Here is a 27,190-nt window from a genome sequence, read left to right as displayed (position 1 = left end):
TCTACTTATAAATGCAGACACAGTGCAAATTTGTTATCAAAATGATATCAGAGCACATTATAGTGTCGACAATAATACTCTATTTGCTGCATCTAGTATACATGCTAAAAAAGATTGCATTGCACAAATATTATGAACATAGCCCCAGAACTACATATATCAATTAGTATCGTGTACTTATTGTTCAAATTCATCAATATCTATAAAAACATAGAACATTTTGATACATTTTTGACAAAATGAAAATGGCTTTACGATTAACATTACAATTTTGCTGGCCCTATTTAAACGTAACGCAAAACTATGCTCGATCATATGAATTATACAATGAAGCTCGTATCGGAAATAAAAATGAATTCTGGGTAATAATCGAAATGTAAACGGATTACTATTGCAATATTTATTTTCTTATACTCTACCATAATACTGTGTAACATACAAGAAATGCACTTTAATGAAACCTACAGAAGAGAATTTGAATGTAAATTGTTACTTAATATTGATTACGCCATTCTTTTCTTTTTTTTCTTGTGTTTAAATCGTTTGACTTTGTACGCTGACTTATAATAAATAATTTGTGTATGCTCTTTTTTTTCCTATCAAGGAAAATGCGTATTTTAACAGAAAAGCAATCCGTAAAAGTAATTAATTCTAACATACACTTCAAACAAATGTCATTTGTTTTCTATCATCCATTGAAGATTGCGGTAAAGTATATACTGGTAATGCACGTGCTACGATTTTATAGTATTTCTCCTTATCGAAAGTCGTGTCATGGTCAAAGGGAAATGAAAAGAAACAAGCCACTGCCTCGTTTGCCTCTCTTTGGTCGTAAAAAGGTACTTATTCTGCAGTGAAACGGCTCATACGATCAAGTAAAATCTCCATTCACGTTATTCCATTTGTTCAAGAAGAATGCGAAATAGAGGAAAATGATAATCTCTATGGAAATTTACGCGCAACCTTGATTTTGGTCGCATAAATCGTAATACTGATGATCTTCTGGATTCGCGGGACATGCCTCTGCGACAAGTATGCCCGCATTACAAGGGTGAAACGCCAGTGCGTAACAGCAGAGGATCGAACATTCGTTCTCTTAAAGATTAGGACATCTTCGAAGTAAACGTTTCAATAGTAGAAAGCATTTCTCCGTTGCAAGTGTCACCGGTGCAGTAACACTTGAAAAATCGATCGATATTGCTGCACTGCACCGTACAAGGTTCGTCGCGACGGATATCCTCTACAATATCTTTACCCATCCTCTCTTAAAATTAGTCGGTAAATTATCGAATGTAAGGCAGCAGTGAATCTGTTGATAACGCGCTAGAAGATATTCGCAGTTTCCGAAAATTCTGTAGAATCGCTGGTGGATCGCGCGTAAAAGATAGTCGATTGAAACTGAGGGTGCGGCAACAGACACAGTTCCTTTTAAAGGGAACTGATTGTTCAAGAAGCAACGAAGAAAAGTGCTTCGAACCACGGAGCGAAATTCAGATTGTCAGTGTGACTTCACCACCACCACCACCACCACTACCACCACCGGCACCTGAATCAGGCATTAAGCCTAGGTTTCGATGTTTGAAGACATAGAGAAAGCTGAAGAATTTTATTTACGATCTACCTCGGCAGCGAATAATAAATTCTCAACGCTCGCAGTTCGAACGTACCACCGATATGTTGAGAAAAGCTTCGACTGGTTGCGTTGGACACATGCTATGATTCGATTTTCTAACTGGGCGACGAAATAGAATCGTTCACCCATCGGTCCACCAATGGTTCAAATAGGAATTCCAAAGGAGGTGTCCGATCAAGACACTCTAGCAGAGAAGTTCCATCTAATTGCGTGAAAAGTAAATACAATCTGGGACTATCGTAAAAAAGCGCAATTTTTTCTACTGTTGTTGGATCCAGATGAACGAGATCGAAGTATTTTTTTTCATTCGGTACGAATCACATCTGATAATATATAAAACGACTCCAAAGCGCCAGGAGCGAATTATTCAACAAATTCCAGACGAGATTCTCACAATTTCAGTACATATTTACAATGGTCAAAACGTCCATAGATACAATATTCGATAATACGAAATGAACAAATTCATATCCGAAGTCCGTTTACATGATTTTTTTGATTGTGAAAAGTATTTAACAGGGAAATGACAAATATATGCTAGATACTCGAAGTCCGGCATTACTAATAAATGAAAATGATCGAACATGAAATTTGACTGTTCGTCTGTTCGAAATGTTAAAACGAACGTTTAACCACCTGCTATTGATTCGCACCTGTAGCATCATCGGGGTCTTCCATGACGCAAGTGGAAGACATGACTATTTTTTCGGTCCCTGCGTGACTAAATAATGATTTCAGAGAGATCCTTGGCAACAACCATTGACAATACGCGAATGTCTCTATCTTCTAGGTCATAGTGGCTCAAAGTCATGGATGATCTCGATTACATACGATCGCGATTAGGATTTACACACCGATTTAAGACCAAATACTATTGCTACCGGTTCAGATCGTATTTCACCTGGGTTTTGACCACAACTAATTTCAAACAATTCATCTTTTCTGTAGAGAATATTTCGAATAATTTACATCGCCTAAGAGAATATTTCCCTTCTTCGAAATAAAATCCGTGTCCATATATAAATATATACGAACGATGTCGAGGACTGTGCCGCCTACGCGTCTGTCCAAAATTATCCAAATCCGATAGGCTCGCCGACGTTTTCTGACGAGAAAAATCTCGCACGTGACTCCTGCCGTTTTCAATAGGAAGAATATTGACGATCCTAATTCTCAACGGTTGATAGGATTCGGACGGTATTGAATCAATGATCCAGACTTTACGTGGCTCATTCCTTTTCTCTCGTGTTACAGGGCCGTTGCGACGATTTCGTAAGAACTCGTTTTCGAAGATACACGCACCTAAAACTGATAGAAAGTATGGCTATATTATTCCGTGTAGTTGGCTGACGGATAGTTTAGAAAATTTTTAGAGTGGTACCGCGCATTACGTTGAGACGGCATTTCGAATTCGAATAGAAATATCGAATCGTGCCTCGGAGATACCAGAAAAGGCCTTTCTTGAACGGATTCATAATTTCACGCCGTGTGTACGGGTGAAATTTTGAAGCGGATCGTAGAGATGCTGATATCCAGAGAAATCAGAGTTCCTAGACGTATCTTGATCGTTTTAAGAGTAAACAGCTCGATTATATATCTATATACAGACACAATTAACGCGTGAATGAATGCATGGATGAATGTATTCTTGCAGCAAAATTGGCATGAAATCTACGTTCTTCCAGAACACTTATATATAGACGTATATGTATATGCATATGTATATATATATATAGACGTATATATATATACTCATATCCAAGAAGAATGGGATATAGTTCTACTATGCCGTCTTCTCCGCTGCAGTTTCATAGAATTACCGAACGTTACGTTCGTTATTGATTCGAGGACGACCAAGGAGCGGTTTTCATTTTCGTTCTTTTAAATCTAAGAGTGTTGCATGCAATCTTGTATACATATCTTGGACATTTGGCCGAGCTCTTTCATATTGTAAGGCGTGATAAATTCAATGAAGCCGTAAAACATGTTACAAAATATGTATACATATTTTGTAATTTACACAATTCCGGAACATCAGCGGCCTGATTCTCTATAGATTTCCGTCTTCGCGTCGCCTGAAATCATGCACAGTGAATCATTATACTCGCGTCTCTTCCCCTCACATAATTTAGCATACACTACAATTATTATAGCGTCCCCTCGAACTACTCGTTTGTTTCTTCCCTTTATTAGTTTTCCCTCTCCTCTTCTTGATGCGCGATCGGAACAGATTGCGTTAACTATTCCAACAAACAGGAAGTCTACCGTGCTGTACTGCGTTCTCACCCCCAACCCTCTCCTCTCCACTATTCCTCATCACCCCCCCCCCCCCAAAAAAAACAACGATATATCGTATAATTCCCGTACGTGTTTAACAATCATTTCGCGTCAACTTCCGCATCGAGTCGTTTACAAAATCCACGTGAAGTTCTCGGTTTCATACAGATCAGCTCGTACAACCTGTGACTCCAAAAATACGTTTGGATATACTTTGGCTATAAATACAATATACGCTCAAACAAACAAACCAACCAACGGATTCCGTATGTATTCGCTACTTAAAAATCAACCGTGAGAAACGCGGCCGTTCGTAACAAACATCGAACGATCTATCGGTTCCCTACGTGACATCGAACGCCGGTATACGTTTTCGATGATGCTTTTTTTTCTTCGACCCTTTCGCCGTCGATCCCTAAGATTTTCAACTAAAATCGTCCGACTAACCGCAGCGGTCAGCGGGAGGGTCGAAGACACGCACAAAAAGCAGAACGCCTCTTTCGCGACTATTCGATTACAAAAAGACACGTTCAAACGATGCTACGAAAGAAAAAAGAAAAACGAAAAAGGATACAATAATTACAAAAGCGAAATGAAAAGACGGGAGCGCACAGAGTACTGTACAAACAATGCAGAGTGTCCGCCCGCTTGAACAATGACGTAAAAATGATTAAATAAACTTTTACAGTGCGTGGTTATTCATTATATATGTATATATATATATTGTGTCTCCATCAGCATCGAAAACGAAATAAATAATGCTCGTTACGCGAATGATCTTAACAGGCTTAAGACCAATCGAAGATTACTGTTCTTCTCTCGAATAGCCCATAAACGGTTTAAATCATGTACCATTGTCGCGTGGCGCATCAGGTAAAATTATAAATACTTCTCTCTTTCGCAAAAGAACTGCATCGAATTTGCACGCACGGTGAATCTTCGTTTGTCGCACGGCGTGTGCTCGACAGACGGTTTACTTTTATATACATCAACAAGTCTGCGTTTTCATAGCAGAGACAATGAGATTTATTTAAAAAAAAAAAGAGTAATAATAATAATAATAATATGATAAAGAAACAGCAAAAATGAAAAAGAAGAGAATATTCGTAGAAACAGAACTTGAAAGGAATAGCCAAACAAAGACCTCTCTTCACGCTTATACGGCAAGTTGAGACAAGAAAAGAAAAAAAAATGGTACAATGTTGCGAGCGTATCGTTTTTATAGATTTAATTCTCTTAAGTTTAATCTCCACGCCGTAGTTTCTTCTTTCGCTGTGACTCGAAATTTTCTTGTCTCGAGGTTTTTAAATACAAGGCGCGCGGGACGCGTAATCATTTAACAATTCGCATTTAAACACGGAAATGTGCATTGCTCGACCGTCATCGAAAAAAACGCTCGATAACAATTTTGTTTTTCCTAGTTAACACCTCTTTCACACCCTCTCTCTCTCTTTCTCTCATTAGTGCGTAGTACGGAAGATTAGCAAGGTACAGGTAACAACTGAGATACGGTCGCAGAACAATTTCATTTTTACAGATTCGTCAATGCACACACGTAACTACACGATTAAAAATTATTTATCTCTCGAGCGGCACTTCGCGTTTGCTTCTCTCTCTCTCTCTCTCCCTCTTGTTCTTCGTCGTGTATCATTAATTTTTCTCTCTTCTTCTTTGCTTTAGTTCCGAGGCGGGGATTAAATATCATCTATCTATATTCGTTTCGGTTACGCATTCGAGGTAAAAGCTCTTCAACTTATCTGCAAAATTTAAGCTGCAACCCATTCACGTTACAAAGAAGAATGCAATTTATTTAGGAACTACCATGAAACGGATTTTCTTATTACGTTTTCATTTCTTTTTATCTTTGTTCTGTTGCTGCAGTGTCTCTCTTTCCCACGAACGATTTTATCAACGACAAATCGAAAGCGGCGAACGTGGCGAGCAAATCGTCATTATCGAAGTGCGAACGCATCCAATCACAAGGTGTTGGTTTCACCCTCCGCCGACCTTCCAAATAGTCGGACGAACCGAACAATAAAGAAACAACAAAATAAAGGAAACGAAAGAACTAATATGAAGAAGAAGAAGAAGAAACGGGGACCCGTGTGTGTGTGTATGTATGTGTAACTATTCTCGTCACGATGCACCGACTAACTAGCTCCTCCTCCTCTCTCTTTCTCCCTCAGTAAAATGCACAATACGAACACGCACCCGTTATCGAACTATAACATAATAGTACCGACCCGTGCGGCACTACTCGCGTAAAACATATTGTTATAATTAATAATATACAAATAGTCTATTCTGTAGTCTACAGTATACGAACGTATCTGCGGCTGCTAAACTTGTGTATAAGTTGGCGAGATTCAGTCTTCACATATAAAGGAGGATAGTACACTTTTAACATTACAATATGCACATTTACGTTTATAATAATAAAAATGTTTATGTACGCGATATCACAGCGTTCAGCATTATTAAAAAGGTACTCGTGTTCCCGAAAACTATTTAGTTCCGTCGGTTACCCTTTAGCTCAATGACGAAGACAAATTGCATGTCCGTGGGGGGAGGCTGCTACCCTAAGGCGCGGTAGAAAAAACTGTGCCAATCATGGGACCGTTTTCTTTCGTGTTCGTTTTCTTTATAATGTTTTCGTTGAATGAAATGCTTCCCGTTTTCATTTTAATCCTCGGCATCCTACATCACCTTGAAATTCTACGTCGGGGGGGAAAAACAATCGGTTGCACGACGCGAGTTAAATAGAAAGACGACTCTCTCCGTTTGAACCGAACAACCAGCGTACGCGACGATTTTTCATTTTCATTTAGACAAGTGCTTGATACAAGCGTGAAATGTCTCCACGAGAAAAATGGTTCCGGTTTTATTGTTCTCGTACGAACCGTATATCGTTTGTTTCCACGGATAGAAGGCGCGTTTCGGAGATGTCCCTTTTAAAGAAACTACTAAAAAAAACTCTCTTCCACCTCTCTCTCTCTCTCGATCTTTTTCGTCCCCTTTAATATACTCTCGATTCAACCCGTTGTTCTTTTTCTTTTTTTTTTACAGCCATTGCTGGATACCAATAAGGGAAATGAGGAGGAACGAAGAAGCGACGCGTCTAACTGATCGAATGGTGGTTGCGAGCAAACTAAAAAAGAAAAGTAAAATGAACGAATAGCGCGTATATGGTAACGAAAGAAAATCGGGAGGTCGTGCGCGTGTTTCACGAATCAAGAATCGAAATTCGTCATCATGTTTTCTGTCCGATGAACCACGTGTCCCTTTGTTCCCACGATTGTCCTACGTGCACGGGGATGGGGAAGAAGTTCGTTCGTCTTCGTCACCCGTTCGAGGCGATTTCCACCGAATCAATTCAAACCAAACATGACATTCGACGACGACGCAAACGAAAATTAGGGGCTTTAATTAATAATACAAACTAAAATTGTCGACTAGTAGGACAGAAGAGTGACCTGCGCGAAGTGATACGACTTAGCTATCGCATGCTCCGCCGCGCGGAGGATGTTCGATGTGCTACGATCGACAGCCGTTCCCGCGCGCGTGTGTTTCTACCTAGTACGATTCAGAATGGACGTGGAACGACTTCCGGACGATTCTTGTCGCGGTTAAAAACGGAAACCGAGAAGATTCAACGGAAATACTTGCGCGGCGCTAAACGTTTCGCAAAAGAAAAAAAAAATTAGGAAAGAAACAAAAACACTTATTCTCGGCGATAAATACGTAAATACAACAAGGACACGATTATATATGCTGGATTCTCGCTTCTCCAACGAACGGACGAACGTACGAAAAAAGAAAGTTTGGATACGGGAAAAGTAAACGGTATCATCGTCCTGTTTCGAATTGATATTATCGCGCTTAATAGAGCGAGACACGCCTCCATAAACTATATAAACAATAAGCTAAGATCTGTCGGGAATACGCGGACAGAAGAGTGTTCAACAGAAATAATACAACGCGTCTCTCTCGTTATCATTCGGATTCCATTGTCCTTGATATCACCGGGGTGATGCGCGAAATTTCCGCCCAGCAAACGCACGCATAAAGGAATACTGGTGGTCTTCTGCTTTCGACAACTTCTAGTTTCTCTCTTTTCTTTTTCTTCATCTTCCTCTCTCTCTCTCTCTCTCTCTCTCTATCTCTCTCTTTTTATTTCCTTTGACGCCACACTCTCCCTCCCTAAAGTAGACAATGAGCTCTCGCAGTACACGTCATTAGGATCACATGACTTGTATACCATGTATAAAACTGATAAGATACGTTTCCTTATTTTAATCGTGATGCACAATAGGTAGATCTATAAATATGCTACACCTTACATATCACAGAGCTACGCGTACACCCACTATCAATTTCTTTTCTTTTTTCTCTCTTTTCGAAAATGCGCAATGTACTTCGGGGGAAACATTCGCCCTACCAGGAACTGAAATAATGTGTGCAATGCTGTGTTATCTGTTCTATCGAAAAACCGATAAACGAACGGAACGCGTGTGAAGAAAAACGTGTTCGGGGCCCATGTGTCGCGCGGGACGCAGGGCCGCGGGATAATTCCCAAAACGGTCTCTGAAAAGCCACCTTTCGATAATGTCTAATTTCAGCTTATTGTCGGCGTTACTTCTGTTCTTAACTGCTAATTAAAAGAAAAAAAAAGAAAAAAAAAAGAAAAAACGAAAACACAGAGGGGGAAAATGCTGCTTGTACGAACGCAAAGAGGATATATATGGGACACAGTGAACTGAATACTCGTCTGTGTGTTCTATCGGTTGCAACTAAGAAAGAGAATCGATATCTAAATATCGGGTTGTTATCGCTGTTATCGAAGCGAAAACATAGGCAGAACCATTCAGCGATAATCGATAGGATGGTTAAACGATGAATCGGTTTGCGTACCAGGACAGCTTCTCTGTTCGACTGCGGTTCGGAAAGCAGCGCGCGTCCAAGAAGAAACGAATTTCAAAGAATCCGGACGATTTAATAGAGGGCGTACGCAATGTATGAGTATACGGAGTTCCCCGATACTCGGTAGCATACGCTTCCTATTATTTATATCACTATTCACCTCCGACGATGCAACGCGTGCAGTCAGATTAAACACAGTAGGAGCGTGAAGCATCCGCAACGTCCGAAGAGCAAAGACAAGAGTTCTAGTCGCGGACAACGCTCTCTCTCTCTCTCGCGACTCTGCGTTTATTTATTACTTAATGTTCTTTTTACTTGTTCTCTTTTGAATGTCCGAAAGAAGAATCATAAAGACCTACACACTGCATGTGAACCTAGAAACGAATCGACAAGTTCCTTGGAGATTCTCTGTCTCTCTCTTTCTTTCTATCTTTATCTTTCCTTCTTTCTTTCTCTCGTCGAGCGAAATCCGTTTGGAAAGGTGTGCGAAAACGGTGTTGAATACAGTGGTTTTCGTATGCACACGTACTGCTTCGCAACATCTTCTACTGTGCGTAATTAAGTAACGAACTGTGTGAGAGTACCGTTTCACGAAAGCGTTACATGTAATTATCACAATAATTTGTCGTTCGCAAAACGAGTCCTTGCTCGAGTGTATTCGAGTTACTTGCATTCTTCTCTGTTTAGCTCATTCTACCTATTCGTTTTGTTTGAGTAGCGACGTGTACAGAGTTTAATATCTGGAGGCCCGCAAAAAATTACTATGCGCTGTCAACGAACGGATCAGTTCATATTATGTGCACGCCCTGCACACTCACGCGCGCGGCACTTAAAAAGAGAAATTCGTCCCATTGTTTTCTTTTTTTTTTAAATCGTACTTCATCATCGCGTGAAATTTACCTCGGGAGACGCGTATTTTGTTCTCGCATAAACATATATATATTATTTATATATATATATTTATATACACACTCGCACGTGTATATATAATACATACACAGCCGTTAAACAACGCTTGCGACGCTTTTCATCGTTTAATTATTATTTTTCATCGTCTTCTTTCTCTAAACGCCCCTTTTTGTTTTTTTTTACACGCGCACATATTTTGTTTTTTGCTTCAGTATGTGTTCACGCAGCGCATTAAACGTTTCTCAATGGAAAAATTGTGTCCCGGATAAGTCTGAATCATTCCTTAAAAAAATAGCAAAAATTTCGACGAGCGCGAACTAAAAAACAGGTACAACTAAATTCATTCGATCGCGGTCAGCCTGCGCGTACGCCTACACATTTGATACGGGGGCGCGCATAGGCAAGACCACTCAGTGGCCAATTGCATAAACATCAAACAACAATGTTTCTCATTATTATTATTAGTATTTTTTTTCATCGTATAATAATCATTCGTTGGTTTAACAACAAATTACTTTCGATATATATTATAAAAATAAGGTATCAAACTTTGCGCCGAGGTACACAGCCATTGTGACTACATGCTTAATTTAAGTTGTCCCCTGAAGCCCAAGTTTTCCTTTTCTACCCTCTCTTTATCTCTCTCTTTCTTTTTTCCCCGTGATCGGTTCCCTGAACCGATTCCAAAAAAAGGACCGAGCCAGGATGGTCACGAAATACTCGCTTCTTTTTGTACGCTATATAATTATGCTGGATATCCTCCATCGACGTGCTCTAATGTTACTCTTTTTTCTCTTTCTCTATCTCTCTCTCATTTTCTTTCTTTCTTTATTCCGCTCTCCCTCTCTTCGCGATTAATGAGATTACTTTCACCCCCTCTATAGCGGAGACACACCTGGTTAGTTGTCTCGTTTATAGAACAGAGAACACGATTGATATCGTCGTGCGCTTTGTAAAACGGGTGTACGGCTTAATTTTTATGCAAAAGGCCTTACATTTTGAAGAGCATTGCCTGTACATACATGTAGGACTTTAGGATAAAGAGGGAACCGGGCAGCGGGTGCCATTGATCGTCATCCCCCGCGGTGTTCGGTCGCTCGGTTCCCTCTTCGTCCTAAACTACCACACACATATATTTTATATATATGCAAAATATAAATAAATTATCAAATACGAGAACGTTAACCCACCCCCCTTCTATATGTTTCGTGCATTTCAGGAAAGCATTAAATGTCGTTTACATAGTTTATCGCAAGAAGATTAATTACGTGTTTTTTTTCTCAGAGATATGACCATATTTAATAACCTACATATCTGGTCATAGCCTACATCCAGTAATGATTATATCAATGTACCATTCCTAAACAACTACTACTACTTCAAAGAATTTAACTGGAATGTGCCTCCGGAGGTTTGCGAATTGTACAATCGTTTTCGTTTCCTTTTTGCTCGTTTCCCTTGTGTATTGTCTCACGAGGCAAATGATATGATATATCGCGTCGTTATTCAGGAATAAACAATGTACTTTTTTGATTCTTTTGTTCACTATGCCGGTGTGTATATTTTCCGATCGGAACAACCTAAATCAACGTTATTACTCTGTTGGTTTACGATTGCGGCAACATTCCAGAAAATGATAAATAATAAAGAAAAGAAGAAACATTATGTTATGCATATATTCGAAGGAGACCCAACCTACACAAACCGTAAACATTAAATGGGTCCAATGTAGACAGAAAAAATTGATCTCTTACTTAGCCTGCACTCTTACCGATCTATATCGTGAAAAGCGTCACTGCTGCACTGGTGTAGGCGGGTAAGGGTAACTGTACGGCGGCACAGCTTGAAACTGGCCGTAGCCCATCGACTGGTAAGCACAAGCTCCGGTATTCGGCGGTGGTCGGTTCGTTTGGAAGAACTTGTTGTTCACCAGGCTCTGCATCCCCGAATCGGTGTGCCCGTTAGACGGCATCATGAACGGCGGCGGCATCGAATAAACACTCTGTCCTCCAGTTTGGCTACCGCTGTACGTGTTCTGGCGGTTGTGATAACGGTTACCTTGGAAAGTACCGGTTCTGCCATGGTATCTGGGTATAGTTGCATTCTGATATCCAGGTTGGTAGCTGCTGCTGCTGGTTGGACAGCTGTTAGCGTAAGCGTTCGGCTGTCTCTGGTGTTGCTGTTGCTGGTAGGTAGGTTGGTAATTGTTCTGACGGTTGTTCTGGTAACCGTTCTGATGCCGAACCACGGTCCTCTCCTGATTGTTGATGTTGTTGTGGTTCAACTGACTAGCCTGGCACTGCTGGTTCTGCCAACTGTTCGCGGTCGGACTGCTGTTGTTCCTAGGGCTGACGGAGTTGTTGTCTTTACTGGAACGGGAGTGACTCCAACGCTGGCGGCTCTTTCCGTATTGGTTCTTCATCGAGTTGGCTAGCACTGCCAATTGTGGATTGATAACTTGGCCAGCTTCCTCCAAAACAGAGATCAACTCTTTCGCTTGCCTCGCGTTATTGGGCGTGAAGTAAGCGTATGCGGTTCCTGCGCTTTGACAACGCCCAGTTCTTCCAATTCGATGAATGTAGTCCTCGGAGCTGTTCGGATAATCGAAATTAATCACGTATTTCACGTCCTCTACATCCAAACCGCGAGCAGCTACGTCGGTAGCAACGAGAATCATGGTGTTACCGCTCCTGAATTCAGACAAAACGTAGTCTCTTTCCGGCTGAGATTTATCTCCGTGAATAGATATGGCCGGCCAGCCTTCCCGTTTGATGGCCTTGGTGATGTCGTCCACCTTCTTCTTTGTTTCCACAAATATGATCATTTTGCTACCTCGGTCTTTTCCGATTTCTCTGAGCAGACCCGAAAGTTTCATCTCCTTCTCGTGCTCGTAACAGATTTCGATGATCTGACGAATGTTGTGATTGGCAGCAAGCGTTAAGGATCCAATGTTGATCTGAATGTAATCGGAGAGGAAATCTTCGGCCAGAGCTTGTACTTCCTTTGGCCATGTCGCAGACCACATCAGCACCTGCCTGTCGGGTCTTATCTGTTCGATAATCTTGCGGATCTGTGGCTCGAATCCCATATCCAGCATCCTATCCGCTTCGTCCAGAACTAGGTATGTGCATCTACGAAGATTCGTCGTTCCCTTCTCTAGGAAGTCAATCAGCCGGCCAGGAGTCGCGATACAGATCTCAACGCCTCGTTCCAAGTCACGGGCCTGTGGTCCTTTTGGAGATCCACCGAAAATGCATGTATTGCGAATGCATGACGAGGATCCGAAATCACGAGCAACTGTCTGAATTTGCTGAGCTAACTCTCTCGTCGGAGCCAGAATCAATACGATTGGACCATCCCCACGATTTAATCGAGGCTGGCTATTAATGTGTACTGTCGCTGGCAAGATGTACTGAAAATACGCAAAACAATGCTCGTTTAGTATCATTTATACATTAAAAAATAGCTTAAATAGTATTCATACAAATGTGTTAATGTTAGATACAATAATAGGAGATTCTGAAGCAAATTTTATAGTTATATAATTAATGTCAAATAAGTTGTAGTGAAACACGTACTGCTAGAGTCTTTCCAGATCCTGTTTGAGCGATACCAACTAAATCGCGGCCACTGAGGGCGATTGGCCAGCCTTGTGCTTGAATTGCTGTTGGCTCAGCAAATCCCTGTTTCCTGATTTCTTCCATTACATAATCTGGGAAGTTACTTTCTTCGAATGCTTGGATCGGAGAAGGTGTGTTCTTTCCCTTGACTGTAATTTCTTTGCCAATGTGATACTTTGCAATGTCTTCTGTTGTTCTTTTCAAAACATTGATATGTGGAATATACAAATTTTTCGTGATCACAGGTAACTTGGCTAAATCCCAGTTGGGTTTCTTCAACAAATCTCCTGGCGTCTTCCTTTGAGCTTGCTTTTTGATACCCTTATCTTTCTGTGCTTGTTGCTGGCTGTTCCAATATGTGCCACCCCCATTGCGGTTACCAGAGTCCCGGTTACCTCTGGGCCTAAAATATACCATTTCCAATATATGTCACGGTTTTCATTGAATCATTTATTGGTTCTTTAAAATGTTAAAAAATGGTATTAAGTTTTTATACCCAGTTTTATGTCTGCGCTTAAAAAAGTAACAATTACTTAATTATTTATTACTTTTATACAATGATTCTGTATACACTTTTGATAATACAAGATCGAATTTAATTTAAAATAGCATAAAATCATTTTAGGAATACTTTTACAATGGAATCCATATAATACCAGAAAAAAAGTTGCAACAAAATCATTTATTAAAAGTTAATCAAATTATAATGCAAATGCATTATACATGGGAGTATAATTTTGTTGCATGTATTGAATATTTTTATTTTCTTGGAAGAAAAGATAAAAATAAAGTTTACAAATTATCTTTCTCTTTTTAACTCTCTGACAGCAGATGATGATTGATCCAGTCTGTTTGTATACATTATGTAGTAGCTTCTTCATAATCAATGGGAATTATTTGTTTGCACTATAAACATATTTTCTATCAATGGACTGTAAATGTGTTTCATTTGAATGTTATGCAGTTTGATAATGTTTTAATATAATGAAAATTAGATTTAGTTAGGCATTAGGTATTGAAACAATTTTACTACTGGGTCATTTGTGACCCTGGATTCGCCGTATTTGCGAGTACATAACTATCCATTGTCCAATGGTAAATCAATAGTGGTTATCAAAGGGTCAAATAATATAACACTTAGTAATTAAATTTATATTATATTAATTCAATATAATATTAATTTTTTCATACGCATTTTATTAAGTATAAAAAAAATATTGAAAACTGTCATGACATCAATGAATACAATAATTATAAATAATAATTTGCATTGTACACTCGTACGCGAAGAAAATATATAAACGTTCACATATGATAATCGCTTTTTACGTTTTAACTGTGTGCTTGTCAGGAATTTATAGGGCAACCAAGTCGCCATTTTTATTTTGTTAAAGTGATAATTTCTGATCTCCAATTCATCGCCATCTAAAGACGATGAAAAAATTTTCCATGAAAAAATTTCATCGTATCTCGTAATACCAAACTTTTTAATAATTTTCAAATGTGTTTTCAAAGATTTGTTGGGTAATTCAATAAGATCGGCGATCAAGAGTGTTCGAGAACAAAATGGTGGAAAACACGACGTTGCAAAAAAACGTTTACACGGTTTCACGATTTAACAATTTCATTCAACTTCAAATATGAAAAACCATGGAATATTACATACCTACTGTGATTGGAGTAACTATTGTTATACATCTGGACGAGCGTTTAGACGAACTTGTTTCCTGACACACTACCCGTTCCTTAAGGACAATCTTCGATTTTTCAGAAACTATGTCAGCTGTATCAGTTACACCTGCGTATTAGAATAAACGCTTGTAAAAATCTTACGCTTCAATTATCAAGAATGATATGGCTGTTGTTTAGTGACTTTGTACGAAATGACAAGGAAATGTACAAGTCTAAGGATGGGAAATAGCTGAAGGAACTTACCCTGCAAGACCCGGCGAGCAGAGCTGTAATGGCTGACAGGCACTGGGAAGACGGAAACGGCCGACTAGGCAATGTTTCCGCTACTAAATATATACGTAAACTAACACATGAAAAGAAGCGCTCCTCATTGGTTGGTTTCTCTGCAATAACGTGATCGAAACAGGTTACCCAATCGCAGCGCAACCTGATGGATCAATGAATTTAATGTTGTCATATGTATATGCCTACATATGTATATCAGACCTAAAGGCGAATTTACATGAATCGAAAGACCGAGAATTTGAAAGAAGTTTCGAGAAATGGTAACTCCCATCCAAAATCGATTTAAAAGTTTTTCGATGGTAATTTTAAATTTAATTCTGTGATCGTTATCAATAATTTCATTAGACTAAATTGTAGTTTATTGTTTTTCCTGTTATAATACTACAGGCCTTATGTATGCATGCATGTATGTGTGTACATACATTGTTAATTATATTCTTAATTTCAAGAAATAAAATTGTATTGTAAGTCAAATTTATTTTCTAATAGTAACTTATAATTATATATTATTTTAACGTGCAATTGAAATTAATTTCGCAAGAAAATTTGATGTATAAATAGTTGTGATTCAGTTTTCTGTAACTATGCATTCGAGTTACACGAGTACCAAGCATGACGCGAATTCAATTTATTAATTTTTTTATTTTGAAAAGATTACGAATTACAGTATCATTGTAATGCAAATAATTAGGTATTTCATAAAGCACTTTATATAAAAGAATTTTACTTATGGTGAAGAAAATTATGCGTTTATTATTCAAATATACTTGACTAAAGCTGTATAGTATGTATACGTCGGGTTTTCATAAACGTTAGAGATCAAACAATTCACATAACCTTCTTTGGCACATATAATCTGAAATTATTACATGCCTTGAATTCTGAAATTCTGAATGTTTAAAATACCAGTGAAATGATACGTTCTTTAGAAATTTATAAATTTGTTTATCACAACTATAATTTATCTAAGACGAGGATATCGAGTAGAATTTATGGAAATGTGTGTCATAATCGTATTAAATTCCCAGTAAGGTATTGTAGTACAGACTTAGATTCCAGTTACGATGTAGAAGAACAAAATAAATCGAAGAAAAAGACTGTACGTATACCAAACATTAAACTTGTTTTTCCTGATGGATCTATGAACATTACTGCGTTGGAAGAAGCAGAGAAAATTTCTAGAAGCCGTAAATACCATTTAGTCAAGGAATCATACCTTGATGCAGATAAGAGAGATGTTTACAAACTTCTTGACAATAAATCATTCTTCGGATCCTTACATAATAAGAATACCAAAAAGAAAGATATAGGAAGTAACAAGGGTACCAAATTATTTCATATATACTCTAAGATTTCTGAACGTGATTTAGAAATCAAATTAAAGAATGTTAATAAGGTACTACAGAAAAATTTCAGGGTAAAACTTGCAATTTCATTTCCATCTGATGATATTAATAAGGTAAAAGAATCATTTATTTGTTGGACGCTACATTCCTTAAGATTAGTAACGATAAGCAATATAAACTTTAACATTCCTAACACTTTCACATGTTTACTATTTCCCTAAAATTATAGAATGATTTTGAATTGGATCAACAGTTTCAATATCTTATAATGAACAACTGTAGAAAATAATGAAATATATCAGAAATTGTTATGTAACAATATTCATGAAAAGTTATTGATTTCTTATGATATAAAGAATTCTTTATATGAATATTCTTTTACTTTTGTGTTTATAATTTAAAATCTTTGCTGATAATAAATTATGCTATTAATTTTAGCACATCTGGTTACATGTATGTGATTTTTTCAGGAAACTATGCTAAAAAATTTGAAGAAAATGGTGCAAGGAGAATTAATTGAAGAAAACAAAAAGGGTCCCTCACTTGTATTTATATATAAGCCTTTATTAATAGAAAGCAGCAAATCTGATGAAAATATTAGTTAATGTTGACCAATGTTGAATGTATATAGTAGCAAAGTATGTTACAAAAGTGATAGTATAATATACCAAATGTAATTACAAACAAGCACTGTTTGATTTTGTGAAATCAAGAGTAAAATTGTGTACATATAATAGTACGACTTTGATAATTGAATGAAGAAATTAAGTCTACACACAGCTAGAGTACAGATAGAATTTAATAATTTTGGAAGGTTCAATAAATGTTGTATTAATATCAGTAAAAGAACAGAGCTATAAACTTCAATTTGTATTATATTTCATAAATTATTATTATTGTCAGACATCAGTGAAGAGAGTATTGTAATAATATTTATTACTTAACAATAAATAAGCTAATCTTACTATCTATCGATATGTAATCTATATATAATCGAGTAGTAATTATTGTTAATAAATGTTTCTTCTGAACTGAATTTATATAAACCTTAAACCAGTGTGATTATAACAGATCCTAATTGAAACATTTGGTCTGAAATTGAGATCTATATCTTCTTACATCTTATAATATAAATGCCACAAATATGTATATTTTTATAATACTTATACTTACAGATAAATACAGATTACTATTATGAGTGGCTTGTTTTGGTCGTTAAAATATTAAAGAAACTGCATTTCTAAGTACTTTACATGTATTTTCACATGAAATATATATTGTTACTTTTTTTTGTATATGTATACTTATATCTTACTTAAAATTACAAAAAGAAAAGTAGAATAATAATAATCTACGCAATCGAACATCAAATCTAATATTTTTAGAAACATTCTTTCTAGAAATCTAGATAAATTACATTTTCATCATACATTGTAATTTGCTTTTTTTTCTGTTGTATTTAATTGGAATGCAGTCCATTTTGATTAGAGAAGGAAAACAATAAAGTTATCAATGATCGCGTCAGTTAAAATCAGGAATCATTGCATGAAATGTGACATGATTTTTCTGTGCGTTACATTAACGGGTTTCAAACCATCATTATAAATATTTCTTTTTATTAACGACTATACTATAAATAAAAGAATCATCTTATTTGTCTAATTATCTAGTGATAAACCAGTATCTCACTAATGTGATTGTATCGAATACTTTGCTTTTAACGTATAGAAAAGTAGAATCAAATTTTCTATTTGAAATGGTTCAAATTGTCAAGTGTCATACGTATACATATTAAAAACACTAGAACGCGTATCAATTTTTAAAAAATTCTCTACTGATTGTCACGTAGAAAACTATTGTGTCCTATGGAAGGGTGCGAAAAATTCTACGAACTTTTCTACTTCCCAATAATTCTATGTTAATAAAGATTAAGGTTTCATTCGATGATAAATGATAAGTTGCACTTGATCCATTGGTGGTTGATACGCTTTAAATAAAATCTAAGTTTCGTTCGATTTTCATGGTACAAATGAAATGGAAAATGGACGTGTAAAATAGACAGATAATTGTTGTTATGGACATTCCATTACATGACATTTTTTGTACTCTGCCAACGCTGGACACAGTTTGCCTCTGGGACCACGGGGTTTTATTTTTACTGATCTCGTCCTGTATTGCGATGATTCTCCGCACGTGGCCATACAACGTGACCAAGCGGACCATTGTGTCATTTTACAATCAACTGAAACTAATGAGACTCGTCATAACTTAATGTGTAATTTAAATCAGGTGTTAAACGTCAACTTAATTTATCAGGATTAAACTAAAATAATTGAATTAGCAACAGCGAATTTATAGTTACTTCTTCTATACTTCTTCCAGTAAGATTTACCTTCATTTTCCTCCGCTGCTGAGTTTCGATAAGTACGTCGACCTACACCATCGCCTTGCAACGCTACAAATTATATTGTTACTTAATACCACTCGATTTTTAATTCCCACTGTTCTGTTTCAATATTAAAACTTACAGCACGGTGGTATTTTGTGGCATTTCTTTTTACGTTGGAGCTTCTTCGGACAATTTTTGCCATTTCCTTTAGGTGGCAGCTAGAGAAGAAGTAGATAATTATTTTAAAAACTATCCATTTTAATAAGTTGTATCGGAAACATTACGTCTCGATGATGTCTTCAAAAATCGCTTACCAAGTCAGATAATTTTAGTAACTAAAATATATTTACTATAATTTCTCTGGTGCTGGTTGTGAATCCTCGACATCCTATGCATTTAGACCAATTACTCCATTCCGACGTTTCGCAATCAACGTCTTCCTTAATTTCTGACGATTCGATCACTTGGCTATCAGGTTTCATGCCCTTGAATTGCAAACTTTCTGTAAGAAACAGTCCACGATAAGTTTCGCTAAGGAACAATTAATTGTGAACAATTATAAAATTAGTACATGTTCATCAATTTTTAAATGGTAAAAAGATCACTCGAAGCATTAAATAAGAATATTACTAAAGTTATTAATTGTCTGGCGATATCTTCGCTTTTCTCAAGTCAAAGCTTAATTATTCGAACAATGAACATGATAGTATAATTTAATAACAACCTAAACAAGTATAAGACAAATAAATGTAAATTATGGTTGGATCGAGGTTGTTTGACCGTTCAAGACCATCGCGATGTCTCAAGCAAAAGTAGAAAAGACAAACAAATAATCTAGCAATCCATCGGCGACCTGGAATGGTCAAACAACCATTCTCTCGACAATAATCAGCGTCACCATGGTGAGCTCGTTTCGTCTTCGCGCTGCGTTGATCCTGCGCAGGTATATGATAGCTGAGAACGCTGCTGAGAGAGACCTTAATGTTTTTCACCGTTGCCGACGTGTTTGTTCTCAGCTCTCCTTCGTTTTATGAGCAAGCGTGTACAGAGCAAGGCAAAACATTTCTTTTAAAAAAGCAATATCGAGCTGTCAATCATGAGTTTGACAGAGGTTTATATGTATGTACTTCGCAGGATTTCCCGGCGATCGTAGTTTTCTCTTTTGAACGGGAAAAGAAAAGCAGTGCGAACTCACTTTGGAAATCGCTGCAGACGTTTATGCAGTCCTGGTCGGTCTGGAAATTATTTCGATTTCCGTCGCAGCCGGAATAACTGAATAATCGACAACGACCCTCCTGTTTGTTGAAATACGCTCGCAAAATGTTGCCGTTGCAGGTGCCTTTCTTCATCGGCTCGCTGCAAATGTCTGGAACACATTCAGGGTTTAAATTAGATTTCTTTCGGGCACGTCCAATGGATTACTTATGCATTTGAAATATTTACAGTTGTAACTGGTTGTTAAAGATTAAAATATATAACAGATACATATGAACATCGTTTAACGAATATCACAAATAAAAATTCATGTTGGACAGCATTACCGATTAGATAGTATACTGTTTTATTGTATAATATTTATTCTAATTTTAGTCAGACCTAGAAGGACAAAAACATGTGGAAGATAATCAATTTTTCATTGTGCTTGATTGTACGAATTCTCAGGTAGCGACGTTACGCATCGAGGTAAGGTGTAACTCGGAAAAGCTTGGCAACTGTACAAAAGTGTCCGATAATCCGAAGGAACGCGTTTCGCAGGCCATGATATGTGTTAACTGCATTGCGCTGCACCATCTAATTGCAGCAGCCGCAGATGTTAGCACTCCAGGCTTATGTTGCCGAATTATATATTGCAGGCGTTGTATATAAGAGAGCTCGTGTAATTTCGGAAGAACAAAAGAGCCTTCGAGGCGGGTGAAAGCCTTTTAACCGCTTTAGACGCAATCGGGAAATGGTCCGCGAGACGCGTATAGTGTTTCTCTGGCCCTTAACCGATTGTTCATGGGTGTCCTAGGCAATTTTAAACAAGTGATGGATTAATATACTTTAATATGATCATTTAAAAGTTAATATCACCCTCTATTAATTTATCATAATTTTTCATATTTTCCCCGCACAATAAATCAGAAATAGTCTTCTAAAATACATCTGTATAATTTTCATTCTGTATCTGTCATAATTTTGTTTTGTTGGGCTCTCAACGGTGTTCGAAGGATCAAGTTTGGGGCTCACGTTCAGCTTCCTCTTTCGTGAAATCGCATGTTGGAATGTTAGCCACGCAGGCAGCTTGCTGCTGTTTACACTCCTCGAGGCTGAGGTCTTCGTCATTGTCCCCTAAGCTGCTCCAATTTCTATTGACGAGCCTGGATCGTAACTTCACACCGGGCCCACAACTGGAACTACAGGGGGACCATAGGGACCACTGTGTGTACCGATCGTCGGGACATTTCTGGTAAGGAAATTAACAACGTTTGTTAGTCGATTTTCAATGTTTCTTCGGCTTTCAACCCTTTGCACTTGCTGACTCTTCTAGATTTAATTTTCTTTAGCAATTACTTTAATAATTTAACAGTTGCCAGGAACAGTCTCCATTGATACAATTTAACAATTCATACTCTGTTTAGTTGGTAATTTGTTTCTAATATTTTTGAAACAATAATAAACAATTTTGGTTATGCAACATATTGCAGTATCATTTTTTAATACTCGAAGAATAAGAAGAAATCAGTGTAAAGAGTTGAAATAATGGTCGATTATTTATTCGCCTTTGGGATTATTGTGTTTCCTAATCTTTTTAAAGCCAGCATGAAAGAAGCTGATAAAAACAGTTTCGAAAAACTTGAACGTTTCACAATTAGCGTAGTACATTATGAACGAATTCAAATCGAAGCTTCGATGAGTAATAAAAATGTACATTATAATGGCTCTGTATAAAATGAACATTAAATGAAGAAATGGAACACTTAATCAGAAAACGTACGAGAACAAGGAGCGAAGTTGTTAAACGAGATTATGATGCAGTGCATGAAGTGAACGAAATTATCATTTACGAGCAGAATGATCAGAATAATATAATTATATACTCTGAAAACTTGCAATCCAAATTAAATAAATCAGTCCGGACAAAAGGATCAATATTGAATTATTGAGCTAAAATAATCGTATAATCAAAATCAACATGAACTAAAATAATCGTATGATCAGAATTAACATGAATTAAAATATAATCGTATGATCAAAATCAACATGAACTGTAAAGAAATGATGATTCTATCTTTAACTTCTTTTCCAATATTAACATTTACTGTTTTACATTTAAAACGTTATCACTTCGTGACATCTGAGAATTTGAATAACTTTTTAAAGTTAATATTATTGCTCTGATGAAGGAAAATAGTTTTTCGCTTCTATTTCGACGATCCATCGTCTGAATCTTTCACGAGTAAATCTACTTACGTGAGGATGCCAGTGCCATGGATGCATCTGCGAGAAATGGTGCAGGTATTGCGTACTCACAGTTCGCTCTCCATACAAATTCGAGATTTGTTAGTGATGATTTGAATGTCGCTCGAGTTATTGAAAGAAGTACGATGCCGTTCGTTAGTGATTCTCGTGAACAATGAGAAATTAACTGTCCGGACATGTTCCGCTCATTCAATGCAATAATCGTAGAACCACGATTCATCTTCAAATAATAAATCTGCGATGCATAATGGAACAATGAAATAATGAACTGCATATATCGCATTAATTTTTATCTACGTACTACATTTCTCTTGTTATTGATGAATGTGAATCTTCCTTTCGATCGATAACGACGCACAGTACGCCGTTTATTTGACCGGCAGAGAAATTCGTCGCTTTATTTTATTTTTATACATGTATAAATCTTCGATTTTGATACGACTTCCACAATTTCCCATACTGTATGTCGCATAAGATATTTGACCTCGTAAAAAACAATAGAGGACCTACTAAATATTAAGCTTCCTTCGCGATTAGTTAATTTCTGATTAACATTTATGGCAATTTTACTAGGACAATACAAAAAGATCGAGTAAACTTATATTTATAAATACAAATATATATCTTTTCTAATGTTATACGTTATATAATATATAATAATTATGATGGAAGCATTGATGAAATGCTGAACACTGTGCGTCGTTCACATTCGATCCCGCGATACAAAGCTGTTATTGTTAACGTGATGCACCGCATTCTGCCAGGTTCGCGACGAACAAGGATACGTTCATGGCTTTTATTACAAGCGTATCCCAAAAGCCGTTGTTACGCGACAATTAGTAGCAAGTTCTGAGAAACTTTCGTAGGGATATCTTGTACCTGCATCCATTCCTCGGTTACCTCCATCGCTGGTTCCTCCTCCTCGTAATCCTCTCCATCCTCAGTGTCCTGATCACCGTCACCACTGTCCTGATCACCGTTATCATTCTCCTGATCACCGTTATCATTCTCCTGATCACCGTTATCATTCTCCTGTTCACCGTTATCATTCTCCTGATCACCGGTACCATCGTCCTCACCGTCGTTACCCTTCTTCTCCTTGGAAACAGACGGTTCGCTTACCTCGTCGCCGTCTGCGTCCGAGCATGGTACGTTCGAGCATTTGATCGTTTGTTGGAGCTCCGGTCCATCCGGAATAGATCTGCACTCTTTCCGGTGCTTTCTCTCCCGGAAGTTCCTCGATCTCGTCTTGAAACTACTACCGCAGGTCGCCGAGCACGCACTCCAGCTGCTCCACTCGTCGAGGGCGCACATCTCGGTGTCCAACAGTGGCCCGTACCGACCTGCCTTGCTGCTCAAATTAAATAAGGTGATCAGTAAAATGTAAGAAATTATGTCTTGTATGCTCGGAAGATACGTAATAAAATGTTGAAACTTCCACGTTAGCATCTTATTCGTTTTTATTATAGAAAATAAAAGAAACGACCGGAACCTCCCCTTAAAGATTGGTAAAATTATAGCGTGTTTCGTGAGCCAAGTTTGATCAGCATATGTATTATTATATTTTAAAATAATAACAATAAGTGGAGACATTGTGGAAATTACCAATGAGGGCTCTTCCCATAACAATACGATCTATCAGTCAACTTGGTAGTGCACTTGTTCAGCGTGGCAGCGGCTTCGTCTTTGTAATGCCTCTGCCTAAGTTGATTACCACGACCGCAGGTGACAGGACACGCGCTCCAAGGACCCCATCCTGTCACTCTACAGGCTTCTGTATAGGTAAGAAATTATTTGTCAATGTCTCTTCAGATTTAGATACGTATACGAAAGGTTACAACATTAGACGCGATAACTCAGAATTGATCCAGTAAATTTTAGCAGAATTTTAGTAAATTTTCGTGAATTCATCTATTGTTATTCTCGATGCAAAATACTGTAACCCACTCTACGCAAGATTGTAATGTTATGTATTGATGGTAAGAAAATCTCCTTTCTGATCTAACCATTTCACTAAGAAAAATTTCGTATAGTGTATGGGATCTTTTCCACTCCTGTGCTCTTTTTCGTGGCATTGTCATGACTCAAAAGCAGCAGTTGTAACCATCACTATTCAAGACTCTCATAAATTTAAGACAGAAGAATCTATAAGATGCAACGTTTGTAAGAATCCTCCTAAGTTTGTGTCCCAAACTTAACTTCTAGATTCAAATAGGAACATCATTGTGGCGCCATCTTTGTCAATCAAGTGAATTCCTCAGAGTTACCATCTGTGCATAATTTGGTGAGTAGTTTGAGCATTTTGACACTGCGGGTAGTGGCGCTATTTTTATATTTTCAGGAGCAGATGATTAATGCCGGAGTTTACATGGTTTCTTATGCACACAGCGGCAAGAGTCATCTGTTCTGGATATTTACAATAACAATTAAATTTTGTTCGCATAAGAAAAATGCAGGAGAATCTCCTAAACATTTCTATACCCTTGGAATACTCGGTTAGGCCTTAAAGAAAGTCTTTTTTCCTTCGACATTTCTATATTTTTAGAGAATTCTATCAGCCCTTTATTATGCACCCAATCTATTCTTGATAAATAAATTCTTATCCGAGAAGAAAATTTAATAAAATCGTTACTAGATGGAATTATTACAATATGTGCAACAGATTTTGTGCGCAAAATTATCAGAAATATTTTCCAACTGAAAATAACAATTTGACACCAATGGTTGCCAAGATACAGTAGAATGTTAGCATACATGGTAAATAATAAATGAAAATCATCTACAAAGTGTGTTCGGATAAATACATAAATAAAATAGGAAAACACGTTGAGTCGCGAGCGATGATACACGCGGCGATCGACGGGATAAGTTTCGTAGATAATATTTTTTGTTCGTTTGGTGCTTTTCGCGCCAACAGTTTTACAGAAAATTAGAGATCGTCATGTTATATTTGTCACCGGGGATATCGCTCACGGCCCACCCCGCCTTCTAATCTCTACGAAGAAGCAGGCAAATAAGAAAACGAGTCTACATCGAAGTTTTACGTTTACCTCAATCTCCTTCGTGGCTGCTTGAACATCTCTCGCAGGGATTAAGCAAACGGTCTGCGGCACGGAAACCGCAAGAGGGAAGAGATTTTCCACCGTGGTCTGCGTCATCTTTTTTCTTGTTTACAAGAAACTTCATTTGAAAGGTACTCTCCTAGGCAACGCGGGAACGAAATCGAATTTCTGGGGTGGATTTCCCAATTTTCATGCTTCCGGATTAAATATTTATAACACTTTATATACAGAATCGATGACCTATTTTTTATTATGTTTACCCAATTGACATAATAAAAAATGCATCATCAATTTATGTATAATAGTTTTCTCTTTTTATATGTTTCTAAGCCGGGGGCACGATAATAAGGGTATCTACCCTAGTTAAATTAGCATAGTGACTCGATACTAAGAGGATCCCATCAAAATCAAAGGATCGTATTTTCTGCAAGCATTCGAATCACTTGCGAATTTAGACTTTATTAAAAAACAAGTAACGGATGATAACTCTCGCAACTCGCATTTCATGTTTTCTCTTTTGAAAATAGTAAACAGTATTTCGATTATTCAGACTTTCATCGCTCGCAACCCCGCGATGTCACTTATGCCAGAGTATGAAAGGGTACGTTCTAGGTTTAAAATTACTTGTAGCGGTTAAACAATGACTCCCATGGTTAAACAAAGGCTGGCTTTTGTCAGTCGGCCAACAAAAGATAGTTTCGGCCAGGTGGTACTTTGTTCGACAGGATAATTAGCAGACAAGACTCGGATTACTTTCTTTTCTGGTTCGTCAAAATATATAGCTCGTCAAAACTTCCGCGATAAACAATATCGGCCGAACGGAGCCGATCGATAAGTTATAAGACAACTCCGAATTGAGTTAAACAACGCCGTACGATCTCTCCCCGCTTCCGGCTCCCATGGCGACAGATGCAAACGTAAAATAAAACGGGAGGAAACAATACTTGCTATTTTTGCGATTACTGCCTGGTTGGGGGGTGGTAACACCTGTGTCAGCTGATTCGTCGGGCACGGCGTCGCAAGTCTTCTCGTACAGTCTCTGCCGGTTCAAGTAAAGTCTGGCCAGCGGTTTCATGTCCAGGCCGAATGGATCGTAGAACGGTGATCTCGAGTCGTTCGGGTATGACGAAGTTATGCGTCGAATTGGCTCCTGAGGATCCGTCGGCGAATCGGGTGACTGCGGCACAAGGTAACGACGTTTAATAAAACCGTTTCGTTTCCACCTGGACGGTGCAAAAATCTTTGCAACGATTTTGTACAGCAAGGTCTTCCCGTCCGCATCGAAAAATATGTTCGCACGGGATTCTTTAATGCACAGAGAATCCGTCGGTCTCAGAATTTTAGTGATCAATTTATCGGGTAGAAAGTCTTCATGTTTGAACGAGAATATGATATTCCCCTCGAATCCATTATTGCAAAAGTCTCTTTAGTTTTTTTACCAATTTATAAATTCTATTTGTTCGAATAACAATGTAACATTGAGTAACAATGTAACCAATTAATTATAATTATATTATATTTGCATTTATGTTGTATTACATTATACTGTACTATATTACACTATACTAAAGTATATTAAACTATACTACGCTATG

At 37.6% G+C, this 27,190-nt stretch overlaps 3 protein-coding genes and 1 long non-coding RNA gene across 5 annotated transcripts in view; 1 reads left to right on the top strand and 3 right to left on the bottom strand.

Annotated features, from left to right (window-relative positions):
- Positions 1 to 161: 161 nt before the first annotated feature.
- Positions 162 to 7,901, bottom strand: LOC144470419 (uncharacterized). The gene is made up of 2 exons (XR_013494121.1): positions 3,015 to 7,901; positions 162 to 2,941 (listed from the first exon to the last, which is right to left on the bottom strand). It is a non-coding gene; the product is annotated as an uncharacterized LOC144470419 (long non-coding RNA).
- Positions 7,902 to 7,909: 8 nt separating this feature from the next.
- LOC144470418 (uncharacterized) lies at positions 7,910 to 15,359 on the bottom strand. Its single transcript, XM_078181509.1, has 4 exons — positions 15,295 to 15,359; positions 15,026 to 15,157; positions 13,318 to 13,762; positions 7,910 to 13,151 (listed from the first exon to the last, which is right to left on the bottom strand). The coding sequence occupies exons 2-4, from the start codon at positions 15,055 to 15,057 to the stop codon at positions 11,532 to 11,534; spliced, it is 2,097 nt and encodes a 698-aa protein (XP_078037635.1). The 5' UTR covers positions 15,058 to 15,157; positions 15,295 to 15,359; the 3' UTR covers positions 7,910 to 11,531.
- Positions 15,360 to 15,591: 232 nt separating this feature from the next.
- Positions 15,592 to 17,713, top strand: LOC144470088 (uncharacterized). Of its 2 annotated transcripts, none has more exons than XM_078180901.1 (2): positions 15,592 to 16,732; positions 17,153 to 17,713. In XM_078180901.1, exons 1-2 carry the CDS (start codon positions 16,250 to 16,252, stop codon positions 17,285 to 17,287), a joined length of 618 nt encoding a protein of 205 aa, XP_078037027.1. In that variant the 5' UTR covers positions 15,592 to 16,249; the 3' UTR covers positions 17,288 to 17,713. The 2 variants fall into 2 exon arrangements, with proteins under 2 accessions (XP_078037027.1, XP_078037026.1); XM_078180900.1 differs by having other exon boundaries at positions 15,598 to 16,795.
- A 134-nt stretch (positions 17,714 to 17,847) lies between these two features.
- Positions 17,848 to 27,190, bottom strand: part of LOC144470056 (spondin-1) — a 16,568-nt gene continuing 7,225 nt past the window's right edge. Inside the window, exons 2-11 of the mRNA XM_078180858.1 lie at positions 26,583 to 26,772; positions 24,139 to 24,307; positions 23,413 to 23,884; positions 21,301 to 21,517; positions 20,267 to 20,437; positions 19,970 to 20,092; positions 19,422 to 19,573; positions 19,211 to 19,289; positions 19,075 to 19,137; positions 17,848 to 18,930 (exon numbers count right to left, since the gene is read on the bottom strand). Of these exons, the coding sequence (XP_078036984.1) occupies positions 18,755 to 18,930; positions 19,075 to 19,137; positions 19,211 to 19,289; positions 19,422 to 19,573; positions 19,970 to 20,092; positions 20,267 to 20,437; positions 21,301 to 21,517; positions 23,413 to 23,884; positions 24,139 to 24,307; positions 26,583 to 26,772 (1,812 nt within the window). The 3' untranslated portion in view covers positions 17,848 to 18,754. The remainder of the gene's footprint in view (positions 18,931 to 19,074; positions 19,138 to 19,210; positions 19,290 to 19,421; positions 19,574 to 19,969; positions 20,093 to 20,266; positions 20,438 to 21,300; positions 21,518 to 23,412; positions 23,885 to 24,138; positions 24,308 to 26,582; positions 26,773 to 27,190) is intronic.

Source organism: Augochlora pura, chromosome 5, assembly GCF_028453695.1.
Source record: "Augochlora pura isolate Apur16 chromosome 5, APUR_v2.2.1, whole genome shotgun sequence".
Classification (NCBI taxonomy): Eukaryota; Metazoa; Arthropoda; class Insecta; order Hymenoptera; family Halictidae; genus Augochlora; species Augochlora pura.
The sequence above is the reverse complement of the archived record's forward strand: the minus strand, read 5'-3'. Positions and strand labels throughout refer to the sequence as shown.

Bases quoted from the DNA above. Each gene is read 5' to 3' on its own strand.
- LOC144470418 (XM_078181509.1), bottom strand. From the start codon at position 15,057: ATGTATAACAATAGTTACTCCAATCACAGTAG. The intron at 13,763-15,025 runs GTATGTAATATT...GGTATATTTTAG, and splicing joins AGTTACTCCAATCACAGTAG to GCCCAGAGGTAACCGGGACT. The intron at 13,152-13,317 runs GTACGTGTTTCA...GCGTATTTTCAG, and splicing joins GATCTGGAAAGACTCTAGCA to TACATCTTGCCAGCGACAGT.
- LOC144470088 (XM_078180900.1), top strand. From the start codon at position 16,250: ATGATACGTTCTTTAGAAATTTATAAATTTGTTTATCACAACTATAAT. The intron at 16,796-17,152 runs GTAAAAGAATCA...TGATTTTTTCAG, and splicing joins CATCTGATGATATTAATAAG to GAAACTATGCTAAAAAATTT.